At 32.1% G+C, this 25209-nt stretch overlaps 1 protein-coding gene across 2 annotated transcripts in view; it reads right to left on the reverse strand.

The window, feature by feature from the left end:
* The window catches only part of Tow (target of wingless), a 43607-nt gene that overhangs the window by 2933 nt on the left and 15465 nt on the right, over positions 1 to 25209 (reverse strand). For both annotated transcript variants that reach the window (XM_072888982.1, XM_072888981.1), the window contains 2 exons: positions 1489 to 1663; positions 343 to 400 (listed from right to left, as the gene is read on the reverse strand). In XM_072888982.1, coding sequence (XP_072745083.1) covers positions 343 to 400; positions 1489 to 1663 — 233 coding nt within the window. The remainder of the gene's footprint in view (positions 1 to 342; positions 401 to 1488; positions 1664 to 25209) is intronic.

Genomic DNA, 25209 nt, shown 5'->3' on the forward strand with positions numbered 1-25209 from the left:
TTTGATATTTAATATTTCTCGACATTCAATATGATTGTCCTATATTATATGAATTACGTGTGTAATTGTAATACATATCTAATATATTTTATAATAATTTTTTTCATATTAAATTGTATAAAGATATGGAAGTAATATAAAAAGTATAGTAACGGACGTGTTTTTCTACGAGACATGTAATATCGCGGAGATAGTTATCTCTAGATCTTCTACAAAATCGGCTTATATTGTTCTCTGAGAGAAGAGATTGAAGAAGGAAACAGGAAATTACTAACTCCTTCCTATAAATAGAAACTATTTCTTTCCGGATAAGATTGATTAAGTTTAAGTATCGCGACTTACGTTCTCAATTTTCTCGTCGAGCATCTTGAAGAAATCTAGCTGGCTGGTTGATATCTCTCTGAAAAATTCACGATACGCAAGAAGGTCAATCATATGCGATAAATGATTTGTATCAGTGTATTCTCGGTAATAAGCGAATGTAAGTTACATATATCTATAGGTTACTTATTGCGATGCATTACAAGTAGCTGTAAATTATATCAAAAGGCTATAGGAATCTAGCAGAAAAATAGGGTACTTTTGGAAGGATAAAAAATGCTTATTTTTGTCATCTTCTGTTTTACAATTAATATTCTTTACAATTTTTAATTTTATTTAAAATTTCATATTATTAAAATATATAATTTTTTAACAAAAAAATGTTTATTTGGTTAAATATATAAAAATATTACACAATATTAAAAAGTATTTCAGTTTTGATTCACTAGAGTCCCATGATTCCTTTAATAAACTACTAATTACGCTTGGCGCGAGAGCCAAACTGCAATAATTAACGCGACTGCTCAAGCTTTTTGCAGGAAAAGCAGTTTAGAATGTCAACAACAAGTGTACATATAATTTCTGATGCGTGTTGTTTTGTCAACTGTCGTCACATATAGTTATTATATAACACCATGTACTTCAGTTATATATTTCTAACAGTTTTTCTAGCAAAACTTTAAATTGTAAGAAGTTTAAACACATAAAGGCGCATATATTAACACTATATGTTTTTGACAAAGCATTCGAAACTCGAATTACGTACGTGTTCTCTCAAAATAAGCTTTCCGTGTATAAATATATGAATGTATACGTGTGCATGTTTGTAGCAAATATTTGTACAGTTACATAATTATAGCGAATGGTTTGAATCTCAGTGCTAATGTCAATTCATTTAAATTAAGTGCTTCTAAATGAGACTCTCAATATTGCGTCCTGTTAAGACAAATATAACGTACGTATTCTAGTAAAAACCTGTAAACTGTAAATTCTAATGCCATGACAAATTTGAATGTCATATTTATAAATGTAATAAATTCAAAATTAATTAGTAATTAAAAATTAATCGAGAAAGATGTATTATATATGTTAAAATGTATCGCCAAATTTCGGATTAAATGTTAATCTCAAAAGTAAACATTTTTTATATAATTAAATCCTTCTTACGCCTGTTGCAACAGAGGTCCGCCCCCAGGTGCGGTCGGTTTCTTCTTCGCTTGTCCCTTGGCATCGACGCCGCCATTTTGGTCCTCGTTTCTGTTCACCTCGACACCGTTGTTGTTCGTCTTGTTACCCTTGCCATTGCCATTTCCGTTCTTCTGCTCCACAGACGACGCGTTACCTGAAGCACGAAAAAAAGACGTCAGCAACGGGGAAAGGATACACCGTTTAAGATTATCATCCGAGATTAAGGACCGTAAATATCCTGACTTGAATATATAACGTCCTTCTGCGTCGCGACTGAGTCCTTCGTCTTACACGTTCAATAACGTCACCCACCGTCAGCGACTCGGCAATTTCGCCCGGCACATTTTTATCGTAGATTGCGATGACGGTAAATGTGACATAATGTCGGAAAAATTATGGGTCTTAACGCGACATTATACGGCGCTTTGTCACGCAAGGAATTCTCAAGGAGGTCGCGAATTCCGTTATTAAAATGCGAATAAACAGTGGAATTATGACCGCTTGTAATGACGTATGTAAAACCGGCACATATCATTACAAAACAGTATATTAGTACAAACAGCTGTTTTCATACTTTTCTTACAGGCAATTAACTCTTTAACAAAACAAGAATATAGCCTCTAATTCAAAAATATGTATATTTTAATATATTAATAATTAATATAGTTTATTTTTTTTAATAAAAAACAGAGATAGAAAGAGAAATAAAATTTATCAAATAAGTTTTATTTGATAAATTTTATTTCTCTTTCTATCTCTGTTTTTTATTAAAAAAAATAAACTATATTAATTATTAATATATTAAAATATACATATTTTTGAATTAGAGGCTATATTCTTGTTTTGTTATTTGATAAGTTTACTTATAGTTTTATCAAATTAATTAGTTTTTATCAGAGTAATTCTTTATCCGATAAAGATCGTGTGTAAGTTTCGTAATCCTATCACAAAATTATCGTTTCATCTCTCACGTAATCGCAACAAGCCATTAGCTTTCTCGCATACATTTCCTCTCGCATTATTGTTCGCTGTCGGTGTGAAAAATATCTCGCTAAAAAAAAACATGTAAAGATACAGAGCGGATGGCAGAGTTCAACCGTATACAATCTCATAAATAGGTTTAATCTTATCGACGACAAACGAGCAGCTTGACACTTTGAAGGACCCTGTCGCCGCCACCGCCGTTCATCACGAACGCGAGTAGAATCGTGAACTGAAATAGACCTGTCGTTAGCTTAGCGCGAGAACGAACCGCGTTTAGGGAGTTAACTAAAAATAAATAAATTACGCCAGCGGTTGGAAGGAGTTGGAAATAGAGTAACGCGCGCGTAAAATTTTCAGCGATATCGACTACGACGCGCCTATAAAATAAGATAAACGCGAAGCATCTGGAGCACGATAATTGTATCATCGCCAGTCTAGAATTAAAATTAGTACGCCGATTGGTATGGGTGAAGTGAAGATGCGATGTTGCGCATAGTTAAAGTGCCACAGGTGTCTAACGTACGAATTTCAATAATTTATTTTAAACGAGGAAGAGAACACAAGTTGCAATTCGGCACAAGTATGGCTGCGAGCCAGACATATTTTATAAGCGAAGCCCTCCGGATCACCTGTGGCATTTGGCCAATTAATTAAAAATTGCAAGTCAGTTACTAAGTGTGCGCCAAAATTATTCTAACAATAAAAGTTGAAAGAAAAATATTATCAATTTTGCCTCTCGTTTATTAATTTAATCGGACTAATTGTAGTTTGATTATTTTGCTGAAATTATATTTATATATTAAAATACGAATCATTCCTAAATAATAACATATGTAGCGTTTATCGCGTTCGTAAAATTAATCTATTGCGCAGGAACGACGAGACTATTATTTTGTCATTAAATTTATCTCGCAGAGAGATATGCCAGAATCATGCTTCGATAATAGTGTACAGACATAGTGCGGACTACGGATACATGATATACACTTTCGCTCGCGTTTCATGAGCGATTTTGTGTATCGGAGAGAAAACCTAAAAAAAGGTTTTTAATAGCCGCTATATAGCTGGTCATGTCACGGCCTCCGCTCTCGGTTAGGAAATTATTCTGTAATTTATGTGCACGCGCGTTGAACATGATGCAACCTTTTGTAGCAAATCGAATTAGAGCGCGCTTTAAAGGGAGCAACACGAAAAATGCTATCGCGAACCACGATAATCGAGACGCCCACATCATTTCCATTGAAACGCACTTAATTATAGAACAGCATAATTGGGAGAGTGCATTGTTCTCCTAACTGATGAGTTTAATGCTTCAAGAGCCAATCGTATTATCGCGATCGGTAATTACGATAGCTTAAGTTCGGTAATTGCTTAACTTGTGTAACGATAGTAATAAATATAATTTTGTTGTATAATTTTTATTTTACTTCGAAATAGTAATAAAATCGAAAACCAGCAATATAAATTAAAGTCGGAATTTAAAGTCGTGGCGCTTATTACCCGCCACGTAATTTTAGAACGTCGACACTCGATCCGAGATAACGATCTTTTTTACGGCGATGACACTCTACGCGATATATCGCTGCGACACGCAAGTAGCAGTTCCCCATTCATTGGCACGCGAAGCCGCGGTAAAAGGAGAATGAACTCTCGCATCACAATGAAACACAAATAACTCTCTCTCTCTCTCTCTCTCTCTCTCTCTCTCTCTCTCTCTCTCTATTCGGAACGCGCGCGAACGACAAGATGCGTCGTCGCGAGATGCGAGACGCGAGATGCACGTGCACGGGGCCGTTAGGTGGGTGTAACAAAAGCACGGACGCGAGATAGCCGTCACCTCGAATTACGCTTATCCCACACACAGCGCGAGATCTATGTCTCGTTGCGGTAGTCCCACATATACGAGGTGTTTGCGAAAAAGTCGCGTACTTTCTCTGGAGATCTCTCTCCTTAGCGGAAAGTTTGATTAAGCCCAATTAAATCTTTTAACGACCAAAATCTTTTCTCGATCAATATATTCAACGTCAAATTCAACTGTTTCAATTTCAAAGTACGTTAAAAGCAAAATTATATGATTTGAATAGTTTGCAATAAATATACATATTTATATATTGCATTTATTTTCATTATGTTTATTATTATTATTATTATTTATTATTTTTTATTAATTATATATTTATCAAGTATACTTGATATGAATATACATATGTACTAAGAAAGGTATGCACAAGATACTGTTAAATTAATTAAATTATTATTTAAAAAACACAATAAGATTCTATTATCAACATTAAAAATACTTATATTTAATTTGTTTAAAATTAATAAATAAAAATAAAATTATAACATTAATTTTCATTAATTTTTCATCGCGTTTATATTTCGAAAAAGTTTGCATTTGTTTAGCTATAATATGTACATATATACTCCTTTCACTTTTGTTTCAATACAAGATTCCACCTATACTATCATGAAAACGCATGCATGATTTTGGGGACACCTCGTATATAGATATCATAAAATATAGTGCGACGTAACAGATGCATGCGTCAAAGTAACGTAATGCAATGGCTATGTCGTTGCGTCGCACGACCGGAGATATTTTTAACGACACTCGCACCCACAGGGTTATATTGCGTTTCGCGTATCAGTTGATAACGTATAGCCATGCACGCGGCGATGCAGGAAGAATCTCGCACATTCGCATCGTAATCGTAAATAAACCGATTCGCGTTTATGGATTCAAGCTGTGCAAGAGAATACGGTTCTCTGGAATTTCAATGGAGAGAACAGTTTAATTAAAAAGTACCGCTTCGTTGCCTACAAGCATTAGATAATAGAATAATTTGTTGCTAATATGGAAACTTTCATTATGCAATATGATGCGTCCTTAAAATAAATATGCTACTTATAATAAAAAAGAAATATCAGTTGTGTATAAGAATGTTGTTAAATATCAAAGATATTTACGGGATGGAATAGTTGTTAATATTGTTATTACACTTGTAAAATAAATTTTATAAAATATAATAGCAATAAAAAAAGGACTACAAGTTTCAGAACATTTGTAAAACATTTATAAAAATAATTGCTATATTTAAATTGCAATAACAGTTATGAGCGCGAACTTAATTTAAATGATATTTATGTTATAGGAAACTTGTTGTATTGAAACAATGATATTCATCCCATTTTATTTTCACGAGCATTTCAATCTTACAATGTCTGACGTATATTAAATTTTTCAATCGCAAGAAATGATTGATTATAAAACCTCTACAATAACATATTTTTTAATTTCTTTTTATAATAAGATATTTCGAATTTATTAATTCAGTTATATTTCGAAATATATTAATTCATTTGATAGATTAATTCACATTTTTAACAGAAGAATATATTATCTATAAAGGATAAAATATTATGCTAGAAAATAATAACATATGTGTATTTTCCTTAAATTCTTTCCTCAAATTATCAAACCAATTTCAATAAACGAATAAATGTTATCAAATTATTATTTTACAAAAATTTGAATAATATAATTTATTTGTTTGTAATCATAGATTGTTTCAAGTATTTAGAAAAATATTTATAATATTATCAGAAGTATATGCTAATATCTGTCTGTCGAGTATCATACCTGAAATGCAATTCACGTGGTTCGCTCGTTTCTGTGGTAATTGTTTCAATATTTTTCCAAACACTCAATCCCAATTAGAAAATTTCTCACAATCTTATATGACAGGGCCGTTTCGAATCCATCTCATCATTAAAAAAATAAAAACAACAAAATGCTTGTGAAACCGTGAGAAGAAACTTTGATTACAAACATTCGAGAACGAAAATAAACGAGTGTATGGGGCGTGATTTTTCTTAAGATCGACCTTGGTGGTCCGTCGAGCGTGTTTAATGCACGACGGCGGTAAAGTTAAATTGAGACGAACGCCCTTTAATTAGAACGCGCTTTCATTTTCCGCGGACGATTTTATTTACGAGCTAGCGGCCGGCAAATACGAATGCCACAACGAATTGGTCGAGAATGCCTCGCAAACGGAGAACACTTTAATCGAAAATTCCAATATAAGCTTCTAGTGGTTTACACGTTCGCATAAAATAGTTAATCAATTGAGAAATCAAATAAATGTAACGAAATTATTTATTGCCTGTTCCATCTTATCGACGTAATTTCTTTAATATAAAAAAAAATTTTTAGGATAATTATTTACGTGAAAATGATAAATTATGTAGCGCATCCCTATTGTGTGGGTGAAAAGTGTGATAACTAAAATCGCGATATAATTAAATCTTCATTTAAATATAAAGCCTTGATATAAAGGCCTATAAAATCTTGAGAGACAGAGAGAGAGAGAGAGAGAGAGAGAGAGAGAGATTTAAACACGTTTACTTAAAAAGATGGCGAGCGAAATATTTGTACCGTTAATTAATTTCAATTTTCTTCGCGTCTTAATTTTTAATCGTACTAAAAAAATCTACTTTCTTCATATGTCTCTGTTAGGTTAGCAAAAATATGTTTGATTATTCATTGACTGATTTCTTAATTTATTTGGAGAAAACTCAGCACGCGCTATACATCTAAACAAAAATATGCAGTTTAGATTTTCATTTTATTTTTTTATTTTTTAAAAACTCACTTTATTCGATTGTAGAATAAAAGTAAAGATATATATCATTTCACGCTTCATTCAATTCTAGCGAATAGTCGATCTTGAACCTGGCGTAATGCCGAAGGTCGACGTACATCGGCCATGAGCATAATTCGTAAATTCCCTCGATTTAGTGCCAACAAGCTCTTACAAATTTTATGAGAATTTTCAGCACGTATATTTATAATATTTGTACAACAAATGCAACGTATTAATTAAAATAGATATGTAATTTGGAATAGCGATCATAATTAACGTATACAATTTCAGATTTTAACGAATTCTTTAACATATGTAAACTCGATTTTTTAATTAACAAGATATTTTATTAACAAGATAAAATATGTAATTAGAAAGAAATACGTGGTTTAAATGAATAGGAACAAAAAAATTATTTTCTTTGTATTTTTTAAGTATGGGTTTCATTTCGCAGAAAATTTAATATTTAAATATATATTGTTGAAATATCTAATAAATACTTATATAAATATAAAAATTAAAATACTTATATAAATATAAAAATTGATCTCCTGAAATATTACGTCAAGATATTTTCCCAAATAATCGACTTAAATACCTTAAAGAACTGCTAGTGAAAAGCAAAACACGACACGTCTGTGATATCCCACATATTGATAACTACATTTAATCAGACAATCAGTATAGCCTTGCAAACACTAGACAACTATCGCTCTTCATAATACAGCCCCATTGTAAATTTTATGAGCCCGGTCGATTACGTGTACAATATAGTGGACAAAGTCTTATCACCGTCCATAATAATAAACGGACAGCATCACAGCGTTCAACGACGAACGAGGGAGCACGTCATATGCATGTACGTATTAAACGTGCGTTAAATGTATGTCGAGGATACACATTCGTGATGGCATCGCTAAGTTGAGCGGCAGTGATCGACATTGAGCGAAGAGGGGAAGAAATGACCTGATAAGAGAATCGCTTTCGTAGTTCCTTGCGTAGGATGTAAGGAAGATATAATATACGAATGTGTATGATAGTTCAAGTTATACCTTATAAAATTCCTTCAAAAGTTTCGCGACTTCGTGCGTCACATGACATTTGACGAGAACAAAAAAAAAAAAAATTCGCTCTAGATAAGAGAAATAATTTTTATTATTATTGAGATTGTTTTTAAAAATGTAAAATAATTGTAGAAGAATAATATTCATTTTTTTATAATCTGTTTATGAAAAAATTCTTTCTTCATAATTTTATCCTTTCTCTCTTCTTTTTTTTCTAAATAAACATATGATTACTTTATGAGAAATTTATTTTGCTATATTTATCTTTCGAGTTGTATCTCGCGCTATCATATCCTGAGTTTGTAAAGAGAAATGTGATAATAAGGAAAGTTTATCCTCTATGTGGAAACGGCGGATAAAGTAGAATTACGAGGCGAGCTGGATTAACAATATAAATCCGAAGGAGGTATATGAGTAATACGAGTTGTATCAGTAACCTGAGTTATCCACTAATCTAATCTACGCTCTATTGCCATGCTCGTATAAGGGCGAGATAAGGTCTCAACTAACACGATTCTTTCTACGAAACATTAATCAACGACAATGTGAAAAACGTTAAATTTAATCGCAGAAATTATCGGCATCTTTAACAACCTGCGGGATTTTAAACAGAATCGTTGGCTGCGATGTAAATTTAGGTCATTCTGGTTGGGCAAAATCAAAAGTTAATTTCACTGAACTTTGCAACGACTGTAACGTCAAAACTTGATATTAATATTTTTTTATTCGGTTATTACTCTACAAGTCTGTCTATTAAGCCAGGCGAGACATGAAATTACATTAATAGCATTTAACAAAAGTTCACTAACAAGAAGAATTAATTATATATCAAGAAGTCCAAGTTGACACACGTCATACTCCACAAAAGAACACTTATTTCGAGCAATAATTTAGATAAAGTTTTACACAAAATTATTTGTCTTATATAAAAGTCATATAAAACGTAGACCTCATAATCATTATATTTAATAAATAACGCAAATGCGCGTATAGTTGCAATAAATAATTTAAATCAATTTCAAAATAATAATTCATTTAACAATCAATTTAAAAATAACAAAAATAAATAAATGAATTTTTGAAAATATATGATTTTATTTCTTTCTTTATATTACCATAAAAATTCAGTTTTTCATCTATCTATCTATATATATATACAAAATTAATATTTATGCTGAAATTAAATACTCTCATTAATCATTTTAATGGAATTTTTTTCAAACTTTTAATTCTAAGTTTATTATCGGGATATTTAATATGCTAAAAATAATATAAAAATTTTTATAATTAGTCTTATTTATATCAATGACACTCGTGTTCAAAATATAGGAAATGTATAATTTAACTTTGCAATCGTTCACACAAATTAGAGAAATACATTCTCCGATAATCTTGTAGTCAGTTATTTATAGTTATTTCTCCAATAACAGTATAGTCAGATATTTATAGCGGACTGTGTCTTTGATTCCGTTCTGCGTCGTCAATCGTAATTTTCGAGGTTACGGTAATAAAATAAACGAGCATAGCTTTATAGTAATCTATAGACGTTATTTCGCAGCGTTTTATATTTAATGTTCTTGAGCATCCGGTATTCAGCTCGTTCTCACGGTGTCGCCCACGCCAAGCAGTACCTCGTCGCGTGTCACCTCAATTAAGCGTTTTGAAGTCGCATAAGAGAGTTCTATATGTAAAGTTGTTACTAATAGTGTCTGTCTACTGCTATACGCTGCCATATTCTATTCTATTTGAAATAAATGTGGATGTAACCTGTACGTGTTACGGTATTAATAATTACTTGATTTTCTCGTTTGTTTTTTTTTTTTGCGATTGTAAAGTTAAATCATACATTTCTTATATAAATTTGAACACGAGTGTCATTGATAAATAAGACTAATTATAAAAATTTTTATATTATATTTAGCATATTAAATATTTCGATAATAAATCTGAAATTAAAAGTTTGACAAAAGTTTGATTAAAATGATTAATGAGAGTATAAATATTAATTTTGTATATATATATATATAAAACTGATTATTTAAAAAATACTATCTATTAATAGATTAATAATAACTCTCTATTGATAAATATATATATTCACATTTACATAAAAGGACACGTTAAAATTAACAACGTTTCATGTTTTCCATATGAAATATAATATGTATTATATGTATAATTTGTGATAATTTATTTAAATATATGCATAAAAAAATATATTTTACATCAATGCAGGAATTAATCAGTATAATCATCTTGCACAGTAACATTATCAGATATGTGTGAGAGCTGCGCATATAATTCATTTATCGCATTATCAATTTCATTAGCAGATTTGAACTGACTCTCGCTTAATTATTGTTATACATCTTGTAAGAGTACGCTTTATGATGTAAAGAAAGATTCACTTTTAACGATATCGCTATGCTGTGGTAAAGATTGCATGACGTACACACAAGTAAGTTCGCGTGATACATTATAATTTAATGATTTCAATGTATCTTGTAACAATTTTCCTTTAACATATAAATTGTTACATCTTCGTGTGTGTTCAGCAAGAAAATTATCCATCATCGCGAAACGACGGATATAACTTCACGTTGCTGTTTATCAACTGATTGAAGCGTGAAATCGTTTCGATGGTGGCGAAATCATAAATTACACGCAAACGCGCTCGTCGCCGAAGGAAAACGGTATTAGCAACGCGACCCCGATAATTGATCACAATCGTCCTGAAATTAATTAATCATCGCGCTTCAAGCCGCAGATGCGGGATAAATTGACATTATTATTAAGTGCAGAGGAATCGAAAATGGGACGACAGATATCGGCGACAAAGTCTCGCTTGTTCATCCCCCCACCATTCGAAAGTTATTTTTCTTTAGAAAACTCAACTACAATTCTCTTTATGCAATAAAGTAAGATAACGCAAAGTGCAACATACTAACGCGTATGCATCGCGAGTCGACATCGATTACCATATAAATTGCATGTAACCGTGTCGCCGTAACAATCGGGACATAATTTTACGCTATCTTTGCTATTAATTATTCCGTCTAGATATAGAATTAAATTAAATGATTAATGATAAGAGGACTAATATTCTCACTCGAATTGCAATATTAGATTTGAGAATAAATTATTCGTCATTATTAATCATGTTTATCATTCTCATGTTTGTTAGTTAAATATAAATATTTATCACTGTGTATAGAAATAATTCTACGACAATAAGAATATAACAAAATGTCAAAGAAGTATTAAACATTTTGTTTTAACATTAGGGAAAAACAGCTAAATATAGTCGTGTGTGATGAAGTAATTACTCTGTACTTTCTAATCATAATTAATTAAAAAATATAATTATTTATATTTTTACATGGCTATAACGATGAAAAACAAAAATCACAAACATTTTTATTACAGAAGCGAAAAAAGCATGAACAAACAAATTGATTATGTCACGTGTCAACTTTATGTATTTATTATCTGAACGTTATTAATTAATAACGTAATTATGAAAGACGTCTCTTCAAACGTATTCTAAGAATCGAGACTCATTGGTGCGTGATTAATATGCACGTAACGAGGAAGGTGTAATTAACTTTGACGCAATTTGCTCTCGCTCGCTCTCAACGATATGTCTATAAGTGTATTGTGCAGATACTGAACATAAGTTAGAGCGTCGATAACTTCACAATAACGTCACAAGTTACATCGATCAAACACGTCGGTGTAGAACATATCAATGAGCTCTTATAATATTCTTGGATTAGAAATACTATGCAACTAAATATATAAAATAGTGCTTTTTAACAGTACTTTTCAAATTTCTCTTTCACATGTATATTAACGTTAAAAATATTATTGCCTAATCTCTGATATTTCAAACGATATTAAATAGTTAAAAAGTGCCGTGATATAATAAATTTTTCTGCTTAGTAATCTTTTCAATAAATCCGCAAAAATTATAAAATGTATTTCATAATTTATTAAGAAATATTAAAATACCAATGTCTCATAAAAAGTAATATAGCAATAATAATAATAATTTATGTATATCGTATGAAACATATCCAAGCAATAACTTTAATATATAGTAATAATTTTAATTATATTTTAAATTGATTTTAAATTTGCGAAGAATTTTTTATTAATTAAAATCAATAATCGATATAGTAAAGGCTGGACATTTTATATGAAATTAATATTTCATTAAACATTTTTCATTAATGTGAAAACGAGGTTCGTAAAATTAATACGATATAAAACGGCAAGATCGCAGTAATAAAAAAATACATAGAAAAATATAATTAATCAAAGAAGAAAGGAAATATATATATATATATATATATATATATATATATATATATATACACATGTATGTGTGTATGTATATGTACAATTCCTTTCTTCTTTCTTCTAATTATACTTTTCTATACACATATATTTAATAATTATATATATATATATATATATATATATATATATATATATTTCATAGTGACATTTACAGAAATAAGCATCATGATGTGAAACGAATAAGGAAAATTGTAAAGCCAGCAAGAAGCTCGTTTGCCTTGTACCGAAGGGCAAAGGGGACAGTAGAGTATGAAACCACTAAGAACGCTGTTAAAAAGGAAAGAGATCGCTGCTGAATTTGATCATTTATTCTCCAAGGTATCTCTGAATTCTCCCAATTTTAATTTTAATAACAATTTTTAGAATTCTTTACAAACATGCTGAACATTCTTTATATATACATATATAATTATTCGATACGTTAATAGGAAAATCGACAATAAATTGATAATAAAATGTTATAGTAGAATTTGAAATGTTATTGAAATAAAATTTAGAATTGGAAGTTTATCGCTTGTACAAATTCTCGTTTGTATTCTTTGTATAATTCTCATCAAAGCTGGTTTCTGACTGTATGTGCATCAAGTTAATGCATCCGTTATAATACCTAACAATTTTACTTAAACAAAGAACATTCTATTAGAACTTATGCCTCGGTTCAGTACGATTTATTTATAATGCACACGTATGACGTCATTGTAAGCCATTAATGCAAATGAAAGTATAGACATTACGCTAATGCTTCATAGAGAATGCATAATAATAATAGTATTTGACAGCTTTAATAACACGATAAAAAAAAAAATATGTCACCACTACGAAGATTTGCGGAATGGACGTTATGGAATTTTTACATCGAGATGCTACTAAAAAAATATCAGGATTAATGAAAATTCTATTTTTTCCATTTTAAGATATGTCATTTCTTAAATGATTTCGTATGACACCACGATCATCCTAATTTTGCTTAACAAAAAATGTTACTGCACCAATATGCAAATGTTTTTTCTTTCATTATTTATTCATATTTCATTGTTAGAAAGAAAGATGTTAGTGACGCTAAAATGAAGATATAATCACGTAATTCAGTTAGAAATTATGCATAAAACTTGCAGGTGAATATGCAATGCAGGTGAATATTCCCTATTGTTTGAAATGTTGAGTAACGGGTGTTCCTTTATTTTGCTAACGCTTATAATTAAATCAACAATGGGAAGCTATAATGGACAATGGGATTAAATATACACGGAAGAAATTAATTGCGCCAAAATAACATAAAGTATCACCAATGCCAGTAACAGTGTACAGTATACGTTTGCGTGTAATATGATTTTGAAAAACATAATGAAAAAGGTGTATATAATGAAAAAAAGTGAACAATTGAGAGCGTGTACAGAACAATTAAGAGTTAACTTTAATTAAAGCAGCAGCTGGTACAAAGACGGGGTAGCTTTATCCGTTAATTTAATGTCTAACGTAAAACGCTTTACCCAACAGGTGCGACCCAAACAGTTTATATGAGCTCATATCAATCTGGCAATAAGTCCTCGTTAGAACATTTCTTCGGTTCAAGGCCTATGTCGCGCGATGACATAGGAAAATGACTGAAGGGCGGAATTCGCGCAACCAGACCGGTATGTGAACCAGACCGCGAGCTATAAATACGGGAACGTTAGGTTACGATATTTCCATCGTGTAGCGAGGAGCAATATTATACGTTTCAAGCGTATATTTCCGTCGATGGTAGAAGCTTCCGGTCCCCGCGCGCCATCGGCACGTGCATTATTCGCGAGGATGTGGGCGTCGCGCGTAATAATTTTCATGGGATCGACCTGTACTCGATACGTTCATACTGGGTGTGTAAATGCGAGCGTGTGCGTGTGCGTGTGCGTGTGCGTCATGCGTCGTGGCGCACGCGGATTGAACCGATCTACGCGTGTTGTACACGTTGCGTACACTAGAATTATCTCTCTTTTTCAGGATGGTGTGAAAGCAATCTCAAAAACTTTATATAAATAAATATATTGCACACATTTTATATTTTTTATTTTAAAAAAGAGTATACATACTACTTCGGGATAATATTTATATTTTTCTTTGAAAATTAATAGTTGCGTGTCTGATATCAATGTTTTAATATTTTGTATTAGCAAGAAAATCTGCGTACATTTGTGTATATTTGAGTTGGCATTCTATATAAAAAGCTAATAGACAGATATAGCTATTGGCATGTTTACAATAATTGGGCATGATTAATTACTATAATAAATCACATGTATTAAATGTAAATTGTATTTGCTTTTCGATACCTTTGATCACGGCAAGAATATCGGAAATATATTAAATTTAATTTAATTACTTTAATCAATTCCGCGTCAGCAAATGTTTTTCTTTTTTTTATCGCAACTGATATCCGAAATAAATGAATTTCAAATTCGCGGAAGGATTAAAGTCCGTCAGTCCGAGTTTTCCTTCGCTCAAAAGATATGCTCTTTGATGCACACGTCATTATTACACACGTGTTGCAACATATACGCAACAATACGGTCAATGCACGTATATACGCGCAGACACGCGCGATTACTCTAATTGCGTCGGGATGCCGAGGTGATTCAGAGGCCGCGGCCGCACACAAAAACGGTTTATTATATTTAATAAAACGGTCGATTATACGAGGGCAGAGAGCGTTTTCGTTCCGCGCGCGGGGAAGTTGAAGCGTCACGCGCGCTTGTATATACGGTAATAATAGCGCGACTGTCGCCCCCGACACTTATGCGCGATTACTCAATCGGTTCGCATATACATATATCGCAACGAGTCAAAGTCCCGGGACTCAAATTCACACATTCAACGCGATACATTCGCCCGCTCTCAATACTTACAAGTACTACGGATTAACGTCTAGCGTGAAATTTTCACGTAATTCTTAACGCATTAACCGGTCGCACGATCCGCTAGATTCGCATTTCTTTTCCTGAACAATTTTTTTTCATGCAATAGAGATAAAGCAAAATTTTATCATTTCGCTATTTATAATTATTTCATAATAATTATAATTATTTATAGTTATTTTATAATTTCGATATTTACATGGCGATATTTAAATGTCAAATGTAAGAAAAATATCCTCAAGTTATACAATATATTTTTTTTGTTATATAAGCATATTCTGAAAGACGAATTTCTAAAAAAAGTTGAGTAATGGACAGAGGGTTAATATGTGATACAAATTTACACGTGTCTCGCGTAAAACGATGCTTAAGGTTAACTTTAAGAAAACTTTAATGTCACGTTATATAAATTGCAGTGCGGTGATATGTTGCAGCGATTACATAAATCATCAGGTTTAATCACAATTAAATTAACTTTTCTAATCTATCTGCTGATAGTATTATGCTTTATATAAAAGAACTTTATAAAAGAAGGAAGTCATTAATTTAAAATAAAATAGCCATTATTTCATACGTTTGTTATTTAGTAGATTTTGTTTGAGCAAATCGATATGTAAAAGTGATTAATTATAACTAAAGGTAATTATTGTAAAAAATTTTCCTACTCATATGTATATGTATATATGAATTAATATACCAATAGCTATTCAGGATTAACATATGCTTCTCATCAGGATTTAATTTCCGCGCGGCTATGCAATTCCACTTTTCGACATTAAAATCTCAATAATTTCATTCCCAATGGTACGGACATCAATAACGATTCAAATAAGCGGAAACACCATTGTGAAGCAATGGCGCTAAATAAGCGTCAAATGTAAGCTCATTCATCGCAATTAGTAACCGTTATTTACCGTAACCACGGTCGATTGTCACTCAACAAGAGCGACTTAAAAGTGAGAATACTCAATTATCGGACTTTTTACACGTTCAACTTTGTGTGCCATTCGTACAACAATGCATCTGTATATTGAAAGCGAGCATTGATAGAAACTTAGCCAAGTGGTAGCTATCCAAGTAACGCACATTGAGAAGGATTATTCCCGGGTGCGAGTCGAAGTCATCCCTTTGTGTGGCAAACGAAGTTCTGCTCTCGGAATGAGAGAGACACACGATTCGTTTTCAACAATGAAGTCTCGCTGACAGACAACGAAGTCTATTACGCATCTCGTAAATTATTGACGTCGCACGCATGTCGTGGAGCGTGTAAACCGTGTTTCTCGATTATTAGCATTGATTGACGCTGTCGTCCGCGACTCGTGCCAGGGCGAATTATCGATGCCTAATATTTCATATAGCCGAACAGCGAGATGTAAATATAAGTATGCATGAATCATTCATTGTCTGTAGTATAGTGTGTCGCTGATTGTGTTTCTTGGAAGAGAAGTCCAAAGTATATTCGCATGTTATCGTTTAAAGTTAATAATTGAGTTAATAATTCAGCGTAATATTTTCTATCTAATTATATTATATTAAATAATTATGTTATACAATCATAATTATATTATATTATAATTATATTATTGTGGCGTTGATAAATCGGGAAATATTTTTCTTTATTTTTTAACGAACGGCGCCACCGTGTAAAAGACGTCGCGTGCGCCATCGTATTTATATATATTTCATGATATCTAAACTTAGCCACCACATGAAATTCGAGTCTGAATGGAACGTCGTCCGATCGCTTAAATAGGGAACCGAACGTCATCAGTCGATTCATTTCTCCAGTTTTGCAGCGGCAGACACGATCGAACGGGAACTTTCTCTATCCATTGCGAGCGTCCTCGAGGAGCGAAAAACACGCGTGCCTCGTCCGCGGAATCACTGAATCATGCCGAAAGAGATTCTGTGAAACGACACGCATAAATCTCGCGAGATAACGCGATAAATAACATCGACGCGGTCGATGGAAATATTCAGCTGGAATCTGGAACGGGGTCGACCAGACCCCTCCCTTTATCCTCTACCCCATTCCGCTTTTAATTTATATACCATATATTCTCTCTGAGGCTTCGGAAAATTCGTATGCATCAGATGTTTCGTCGTAGCGTAATCCCAAAGCGAATTCGTTTCCCCGTAAAAAAAGGGTGTCAACATCAACAAGCCAGTACAATTTGCACGCGTTTAAAAATATAAACCCGAGTATAATATTTTGTATAATAACGCATACATTATTACAAAAAAAGTTCACCCGAAAAAAATTATTCATTAACCTTATGTTAAAATAATTTTATTTTTTTGTTTTCATGAACTTTTATGTACATTTTAATTACTGTCACTAAAGAGTTATGTAATTAGACAATTATAATCATATTATATAACTATGCAAACTAGATAATTATAATTTTATACTTTCCATTAGATACTTGGCTATACTTTTAAGTATAATGTATATGTATATAAACTTTAATTGTGTGTATGGCTGGAAAAGTTATAATAATTAAGAATATGTGTGTACATTTATTTAAAAAATAACAAATAAATGTAGTTTTCAAATGTACGTCACGTTTAAACAATAATTACTATCTTTGTCCAAACAATACAAAATTAAAAAAAAAAAAATTTACAAATTGGTGATGTAATAAAATAGCGATATTTCTTTTGTGAACCACCAGATTGTAATTACAACAAACTGTACTGAATATCGATGAATCTGATAGGAAAGAAAATTATCAGAGGAGTAATTAGAGCACTAAAAGCAACGTCGCCAGATGAAATCTAATTGCAAGACAAGCTTTTAAGATAGCGAGAGATATCAATTTGCTGCAAAAGATATTAATCAAAAGCTTTAGGTTTCTCCTTCTCTTCATTTTTGCAGAGATTATCGCTCAGAGATCAAACCTTCACTTAGATAAGAAGTTTTCTTCGCATTATCGCTCTAGCAAAAATATTATATACCAAACACCTGCAGCTATTTTTATAATCATAAACAGTGATTACGTAATAAAATATGAAAGACCGGCCTCCGCACAAAGAATAAGCAACGATTTGCAGAACATTGCGGATTTATCGCGATTATATTTTTGAAGCTGTGTGATCTATTTTAAGAGATAATACATTGCTTTCTTAGCAGTCTATAAATCATGTTGTTATCTTGACCCGCCCTAAAAAGAGCTACTTTATTATGATGTGCAGCGAAACATTATCGTGCGTTATGTAGATAATGAATACATATTGAGATCAGTTATCCGAGACAATTTTTCTTACTATGATAATAAAAAAAACAAATTCGCACACTCTTATGTTCAATATTAACCTGTCTTTCAGTAAGTATATAACTATCTTTCTTGTGTTAACATTAAGCAAATAACATTTGAAATCAATGTAATGTTAAATAAGAAGTTAATTAAAAGTATCTAAGAAATAAATTATATAATTAAGAAATTAAATATTTTCTTGACATTTTTTAAATTCTTAAATATTATTTTTTATATATATCCTGTATGGTAATATTTTGTTTTTCGCGTTCAAATAAAGACAATAGTTCTCGTAAAATATATTAATTGTATGTAGAGCAAATACACAATGAATGCTACTATATACACCCGTATATTCGGCCGGTGCAAGTGCACCAAGCGGGCGCGATCGAGTGCATGTGTACCCAGCCGTGAATTAAAATGCATGACCGTACTCCAAGAGAGAACTCATTTAAATTTGTGCCAGACGGATGAGCGTAGAAGTCCTTCGTGCAAGGATCGAAGACAAGTTGAACTCTACGCGACGGCGAGACAGGAATATTGAACTTTTTCGGCAGAAGACAAGGCGCTTCTCCCTCCCTTCTGTGGTACTCTTACTATGTCGATATCTCGAAAGAGAGAGAGAGAGAGAGAGAGAGAGAGAGAGAGAGAGAAAAGGAGGCTCGTCGCGAGCAGGTACGAGGAGCCACGGCAGCGGAGTCTCGAATTACGGTCGGCGGGCGCCCCTCCCCCCATTTCCCCCTGAAATCAATACCGCGACCTACGATTGATAGCGTACCCCGGCAGCGCGCTCCCCATAGTTGTTCATTTTATATATATATATATATATGAACGAGAGTAAGCAAGATAAAGGAGAGAGAAAACGAACGTGCTGACGACAATCACCATGGTCCCTCTGGCTTCCATTAAAGCCCACGGACAATTTCTCGTCTGCTGGAAAACGTAATAGTCCAGACGGTGAGGCGCGATGGTGGAACACGCGAGGATGCGCAGGAATAAAGGGAGAAATTTCTATTCTTCGCGATATGAAAGAGCCTCTCTCCTCCATGAAAATGCGCAAATGTACTCTCGACGTGCCAGCAAAATTAACGCTCGAGCTCGAGTAAAGCTTGACCTACTAACACAGCTGAGGAAAATTGTCCTTAGACGCCAGACATGTTACGTTAATTGCATCGGAAACGGACATTAGCATCGTCTGTCGACCGCGTCTTGCATTGTTCGCACAATGTAGAGAGATTTTTCTTTCTCTTTATTCAGGATATTTTTATCTGAAATTTCTTAACTAAAGTATCTACAGTTGTTTGTTTGCTTAATTTAACCTAGCGTAAAAAAACTTGGCAATCCCGCCGGGTAATCGTCCGGAGTTAGTTCATGACATTTATGACATTTGTTTATTTATTGCTCGGCTGAATGTGTTGTATGTCAAGATTAAATGATTGCAAAGGGAGGGAGAGAGAGAGAGAGAGAGAGAGAGAGAGAGAGAGAGAGAGAGAGAGAGAGAGAGAGAGAGAGAGAGAGAGAGAGAGAGAGAGAGAGAGAGAGAGAGAGAAATAATATGAAGATTTAATTATTAAAAACTAATTTTTATAATAATTATGTAGATAATTATTTTTGCAAACATAACTGTTCTCTTTTTATGCTTCTTAAGAAAGACACAAAAATTCAGTCAATTAATAACTCACGGTTTATACATAATAAATAACTGATATTAACAAAAACCAGTTATCTAGTACAAGATTTGCTAAACTTTAAGGCAGATATCAATCGATTCCTCGATGTTTATTTTTTACGATAGTTAGAATACGAGACTTACAAGTTAGAATGTAAAAAGAAAAATAAAAAAAGATTGCAAACAAAAAATCTGTAATGAACGTTTATATTTCTGGCCGAATATACTTTTTGTTCTAAAAGCGTATACATATTCTTTTTTTTTTTACCGAAGACTTTTGCCTTTGCTAAAAGAAAAAGAAAGAAATAAAAGAAGTTCTGATTGTACAAAAGTTAGATGAAATCGAGTTTTTAAGTTTCAACCACCGGCTGGCGATGCCAAAAAGAGAATCTAGAAGGAAAGTTGAATTTTTTTTTTTTTTGCGACAAAAGAATATCCTTAAATGCCGGCACATTGCCGCGCGAAGTATTTCGCGTTACTTGGCCGGATATTTTTCCAACAAGACGCAGATGGCTCCAAGGATGCGACGTCCTTGGCGGACGCTAATACGCATCTCTTTCGACGAGCGATGTGTGTTTGAGAAGTTTCGAATAAGTTTGCGAGCGACGCAGCGTCACGAAGTGTCTGCCTTAAAAATTATGAACCAACACGATTTGTAAGCAATGTAATCATTTTCATAATATTAAATATATATATATATATATATATATATATATATATATATATATATATGTATATATCTGCACAATTTATATTTATAATATTTTGTACGCATTTATTTTCACTTATACTTTATAGCGATTTAATTTTAACGAGGATTAACAATGACGATAATTTTAACTTTTTCAGAGCAGACAAAATCAAATCTATTGCGATTAAGTAAAAGATAAATTCTTCTAATATTAATGCTCTTGTAATGTTCAATTAATGTATATTTGAATATGATTTTAGTTTGAAATTTTTCATTAAAATTTTTAAACGATTTAAAATAAATAGAAACAACTCCATCTATTTTTATAATTATATAAAAGGTATGTTTATGCTATGAATATTATCTCTGCAAGTGTATACATCGTTATTTGCGTCGATGCATTCTTTACACAACTTGTACTACGATTATGATAGATAATTAATCATTGCTCTCGCATAGACTATTTTTGTGTTTGTACTTGAAACTGAACAGTCTGAAAATATTATAAAGTGCAAGCTAATAGTCTCGAGGCGTTTTGCTTGATACGACGAGAACAAGTTTCGCAAATAACATCCGCTATTTTTGCTTACCAGAGTTTCGTACGATCTTTGATCGTGTGGAGAAATATAATCTATCGCTTGTTCACAGACTTTTAACGTGAAAAAAACTGAACAAAAATGCACAACACGTATCAATCATAAATAACACGCAAAATACATTTCCCAATAAAACATCAATCATAAAATAAATGAATATACAATTTAATCTTCTACAATCTGACAATGAAAAAAAAGAAAAAATCCTATTAATCCCATCGTTTGAAAATATTTATATTTTAACATTATATTTTTAAAGTATTTAAAATTTCCATGTATAATTTAAAAAAAAATAAAATAGATGAATGGAATGAATATATAATAGAGGAATATCTTTCCTAAAAACAGCATATTTTTATCATGTGCAACATCGATATTCATTCTTTCCACGTTTTAGAGAGAACCGGTATCACATTGATTAGTAATATCGTTGTCGGACAGTTTGTTTGTACTACTAAAGCTAGTCTTGTATGCTCGTTGCATACTAAACATTGCGTAAGCCAGCCGTGATAGTCTTTTAGAAAAGATAAGGCGAGTTTCTTACGTAATCTTTTACGCTGATCTTTTATTAATCGATAAGAGCACAATTATTGAACAAATATTGTATTTTTATCTACCCATCGTAAATTCATTATTGAGTAATTTTAATTGATCCAAAAAAAGATGGCATAAAATTTCTACAACTTTATTAATACCGTCTTTCAAATAATAAGTATTGCAATTCTATCTTTCTCTTTATTTGAAAGGCATTTCAGAATCTAACGTTGTAATATATTTTGCAAGATTAGAAAAGTAGAAAGTAGTATAAAGATTCATATAACAGTTTCGAATTCACACATTTTTATTATCTCAACAGGATGTCATCAAGAAGATCATTTGAGAACTAAAGTGTCAGATTGCAAAGATATTATTTTAAAAAGAAACTGGACAGATCAGTTATGTCAGAAGTTAATAAATCTAATACGTTTCACATTGAATTTGACGTTGTAAAATTAAAATTTTTATTTTCATAAATGTTTGTATCAGTTTTAAAATCGTGGTACAGTCGCTATAAAAAAATTAATTCGATGAAAGATAATATTTATGATTTTGAGTTTAAATTATATTCTATAGAAATCTTTACTTAATTCGCAAATTAATTTTTATATTTTAAGACTAAAAATGCAATTTCAAATTAATAAATCTCTGAAATATATTAAATTCGTTAACTTTCGTAGATGGTCCAGTTCTTCCTTAATCGAGTAGGCGGAAGTGCTCTCGTTTTTATCTCGCTACGCGAATGGATAATCGAGCAGACGTATTCGTCATCGACAGTGAAAGAGTTAAGTAGCAAGAAATGGGCGCTATCCCCCTTTACTCCGCTCCAACTTTCCCCAGCTGGTTAGTCATCGAGGAGCCGTTGAAACCGGCTGTCCCGTCACGTCGTCGCGACGAACGCTCAGATCATCGAGGCTGCATTCCACTCGGCGAAGAATGCATGTCAATATCAATAATGCACGTATAACGTACGAAGAAGTATTTAGAAATATTTACATATCCGGCAATGCCAAAGTGAAAATGAAAATTTGATCGTCCACGGAAATAATTCAATTTTTGATGAAAAGAGAGCTTTTAACAATCTTAACAATTAGCATATATTCGATTTGACTATAAATGATAAAAGATCAGATATTTGCAATCGCTAAGCAAGTTAATGGCTCGATAATAGCCAATAATAATGTATGTGTGTATCTGTGGAAGGGGATACAAAATTAGATGAACATCTTTTGATTATTTCATTAAGAGTCGATTCTAGTAAGTCTTTAGGATAATATATAATACATTAATATACATAAGAGAACATTAGACATCGATACGTTCATCATAAAACTTTGATATTAAATCGATTAATAAAAAAATTTGTGACATATAAATATGTGTATAAATATATCTGTAATCGTTAATATATTAAAATATACTCTTATTGTTAATGTATTCGAATAAGTATATTATTTTTGCATTTTTTATTAATATATAAACTGTAACCATATATAAAACTTATTAATCTATCATTCATCATTAAAATTTTACAATTAGATAAAGCAAAGCGATGATATTAATATTTTTATCGTTAATCAAACGTCGAGCGTTAAATTGTAATATTTAATGTGACAACGTAACTATGTTAATAATTCAATCTATGAAAATTCAACAAGGATGTAATAATATAATATTTCATTAACAAAATTGTAAAACTTTTATCCCATCCCTCGTGAAATTACATCTACGCACATACATATAATATAATACATATCAGCCTTGCTAATAAATTTTAACTAAATTACTATTTAATTATTATTTAATTATTGCGTCATATTATGTCAAAGCCGTATATCAAAGAATAAAAGCATATCTCAGCGAATAGTCTGTAATGCGATAAGCTTGGTTAATTATTACGTAGAGCTAACGACAAGTTTAGATGCATTAAGCTCGGCTGCTATTATCAGCAGCGTTTAAGTCACCAAAGAAGCTTATGATTTTTTTACGATGCAGTTGATTACATCATCTTAAATTTTTCATTAGTCTTTTTACGCGCAAAATCGTTTCTAATAATATTCTTCTAATAATTCTAGTATTATCCTCTAGTAATTCTATTCTAATATCTTCTAATAATATTCTAATATTATCACAATATAAATATGTTTCTTTATGTTATAACAATTTTATAATGTTGATAATCCCTAGGCTTTACCTTAAAACTCAAAACGTCGGATCTCAAAGCATCTGATCCACGTGCCATATTTTGACGTAGTATTTCCTACCATACATCAGTATGTCCAAATAACTACGTCGTGTTTTTGAATCTCATCATATCAAGGTCATATCTCCGATGAAAACTTGCCATCGTGACTATCGTCACGTTTCATCGAATATCTCGCGCGAGCTAGAGAAGCACGTATATTTTGTAGCAAATCGATTGCAAAATAAAAAAAAAGAGAAGGAGAAAAGGAAAGAAGAAGAGAGAAAAGAAATAACGTTCGTGAGAAATAGCGAGAAAGAGGTTGACAAACTTAAAATGTGACGCAGGTCGTGTTCTTAAAATAATACCCATCGCGTGACCATCCGCGCCTCGTCATGCATATTCATCACGGAATTACATAACAAAGTCGAACAACAAATTATCCACCTGTCCCACCTGTCCCTTCGGTGCAGTAGATCGAGTTTACTCGGGTAAATGCACCCGCGCGACGAAAAAGCAGACGCTGCGCAGGCGTACTCGACACGACCGATACGTCAAGGATTTTCATTATTAGGGCAAGAGGAGAAGCGACCTAGAAAGACGCGCAAGCGTGCCCTCCTCATGCAGAAACCGCTGTACAGGGTGTTCCGAAAAAAGTACGTAAAATTCAGAATAATGTAGCAATTTTTTTGCATTGATAAGCGTGTAAGTGTTTGTATTACGTTGTACGTAAATCTACGTTAAATTAGAAAAGTACATAAAACAATGTGTGAATATGTAAATACAGAATAAGTCAATGTATTTTTCCTTTAGCACGTTAA

Source organism: Anoplolepis gracilipes, chromosome 3 (genome assembly GCF_047496725.1).
Source record: "Anoplolepis gracilipes chromosome 3, ASM4749672v1, whole genome shotgun sequence".
NCBI lineage: Eukaryota > Metazoa > Arthropoda > Insecta > Hymenoptera > Formicidae > Anoplolepis > Anoplolepis gracilipes.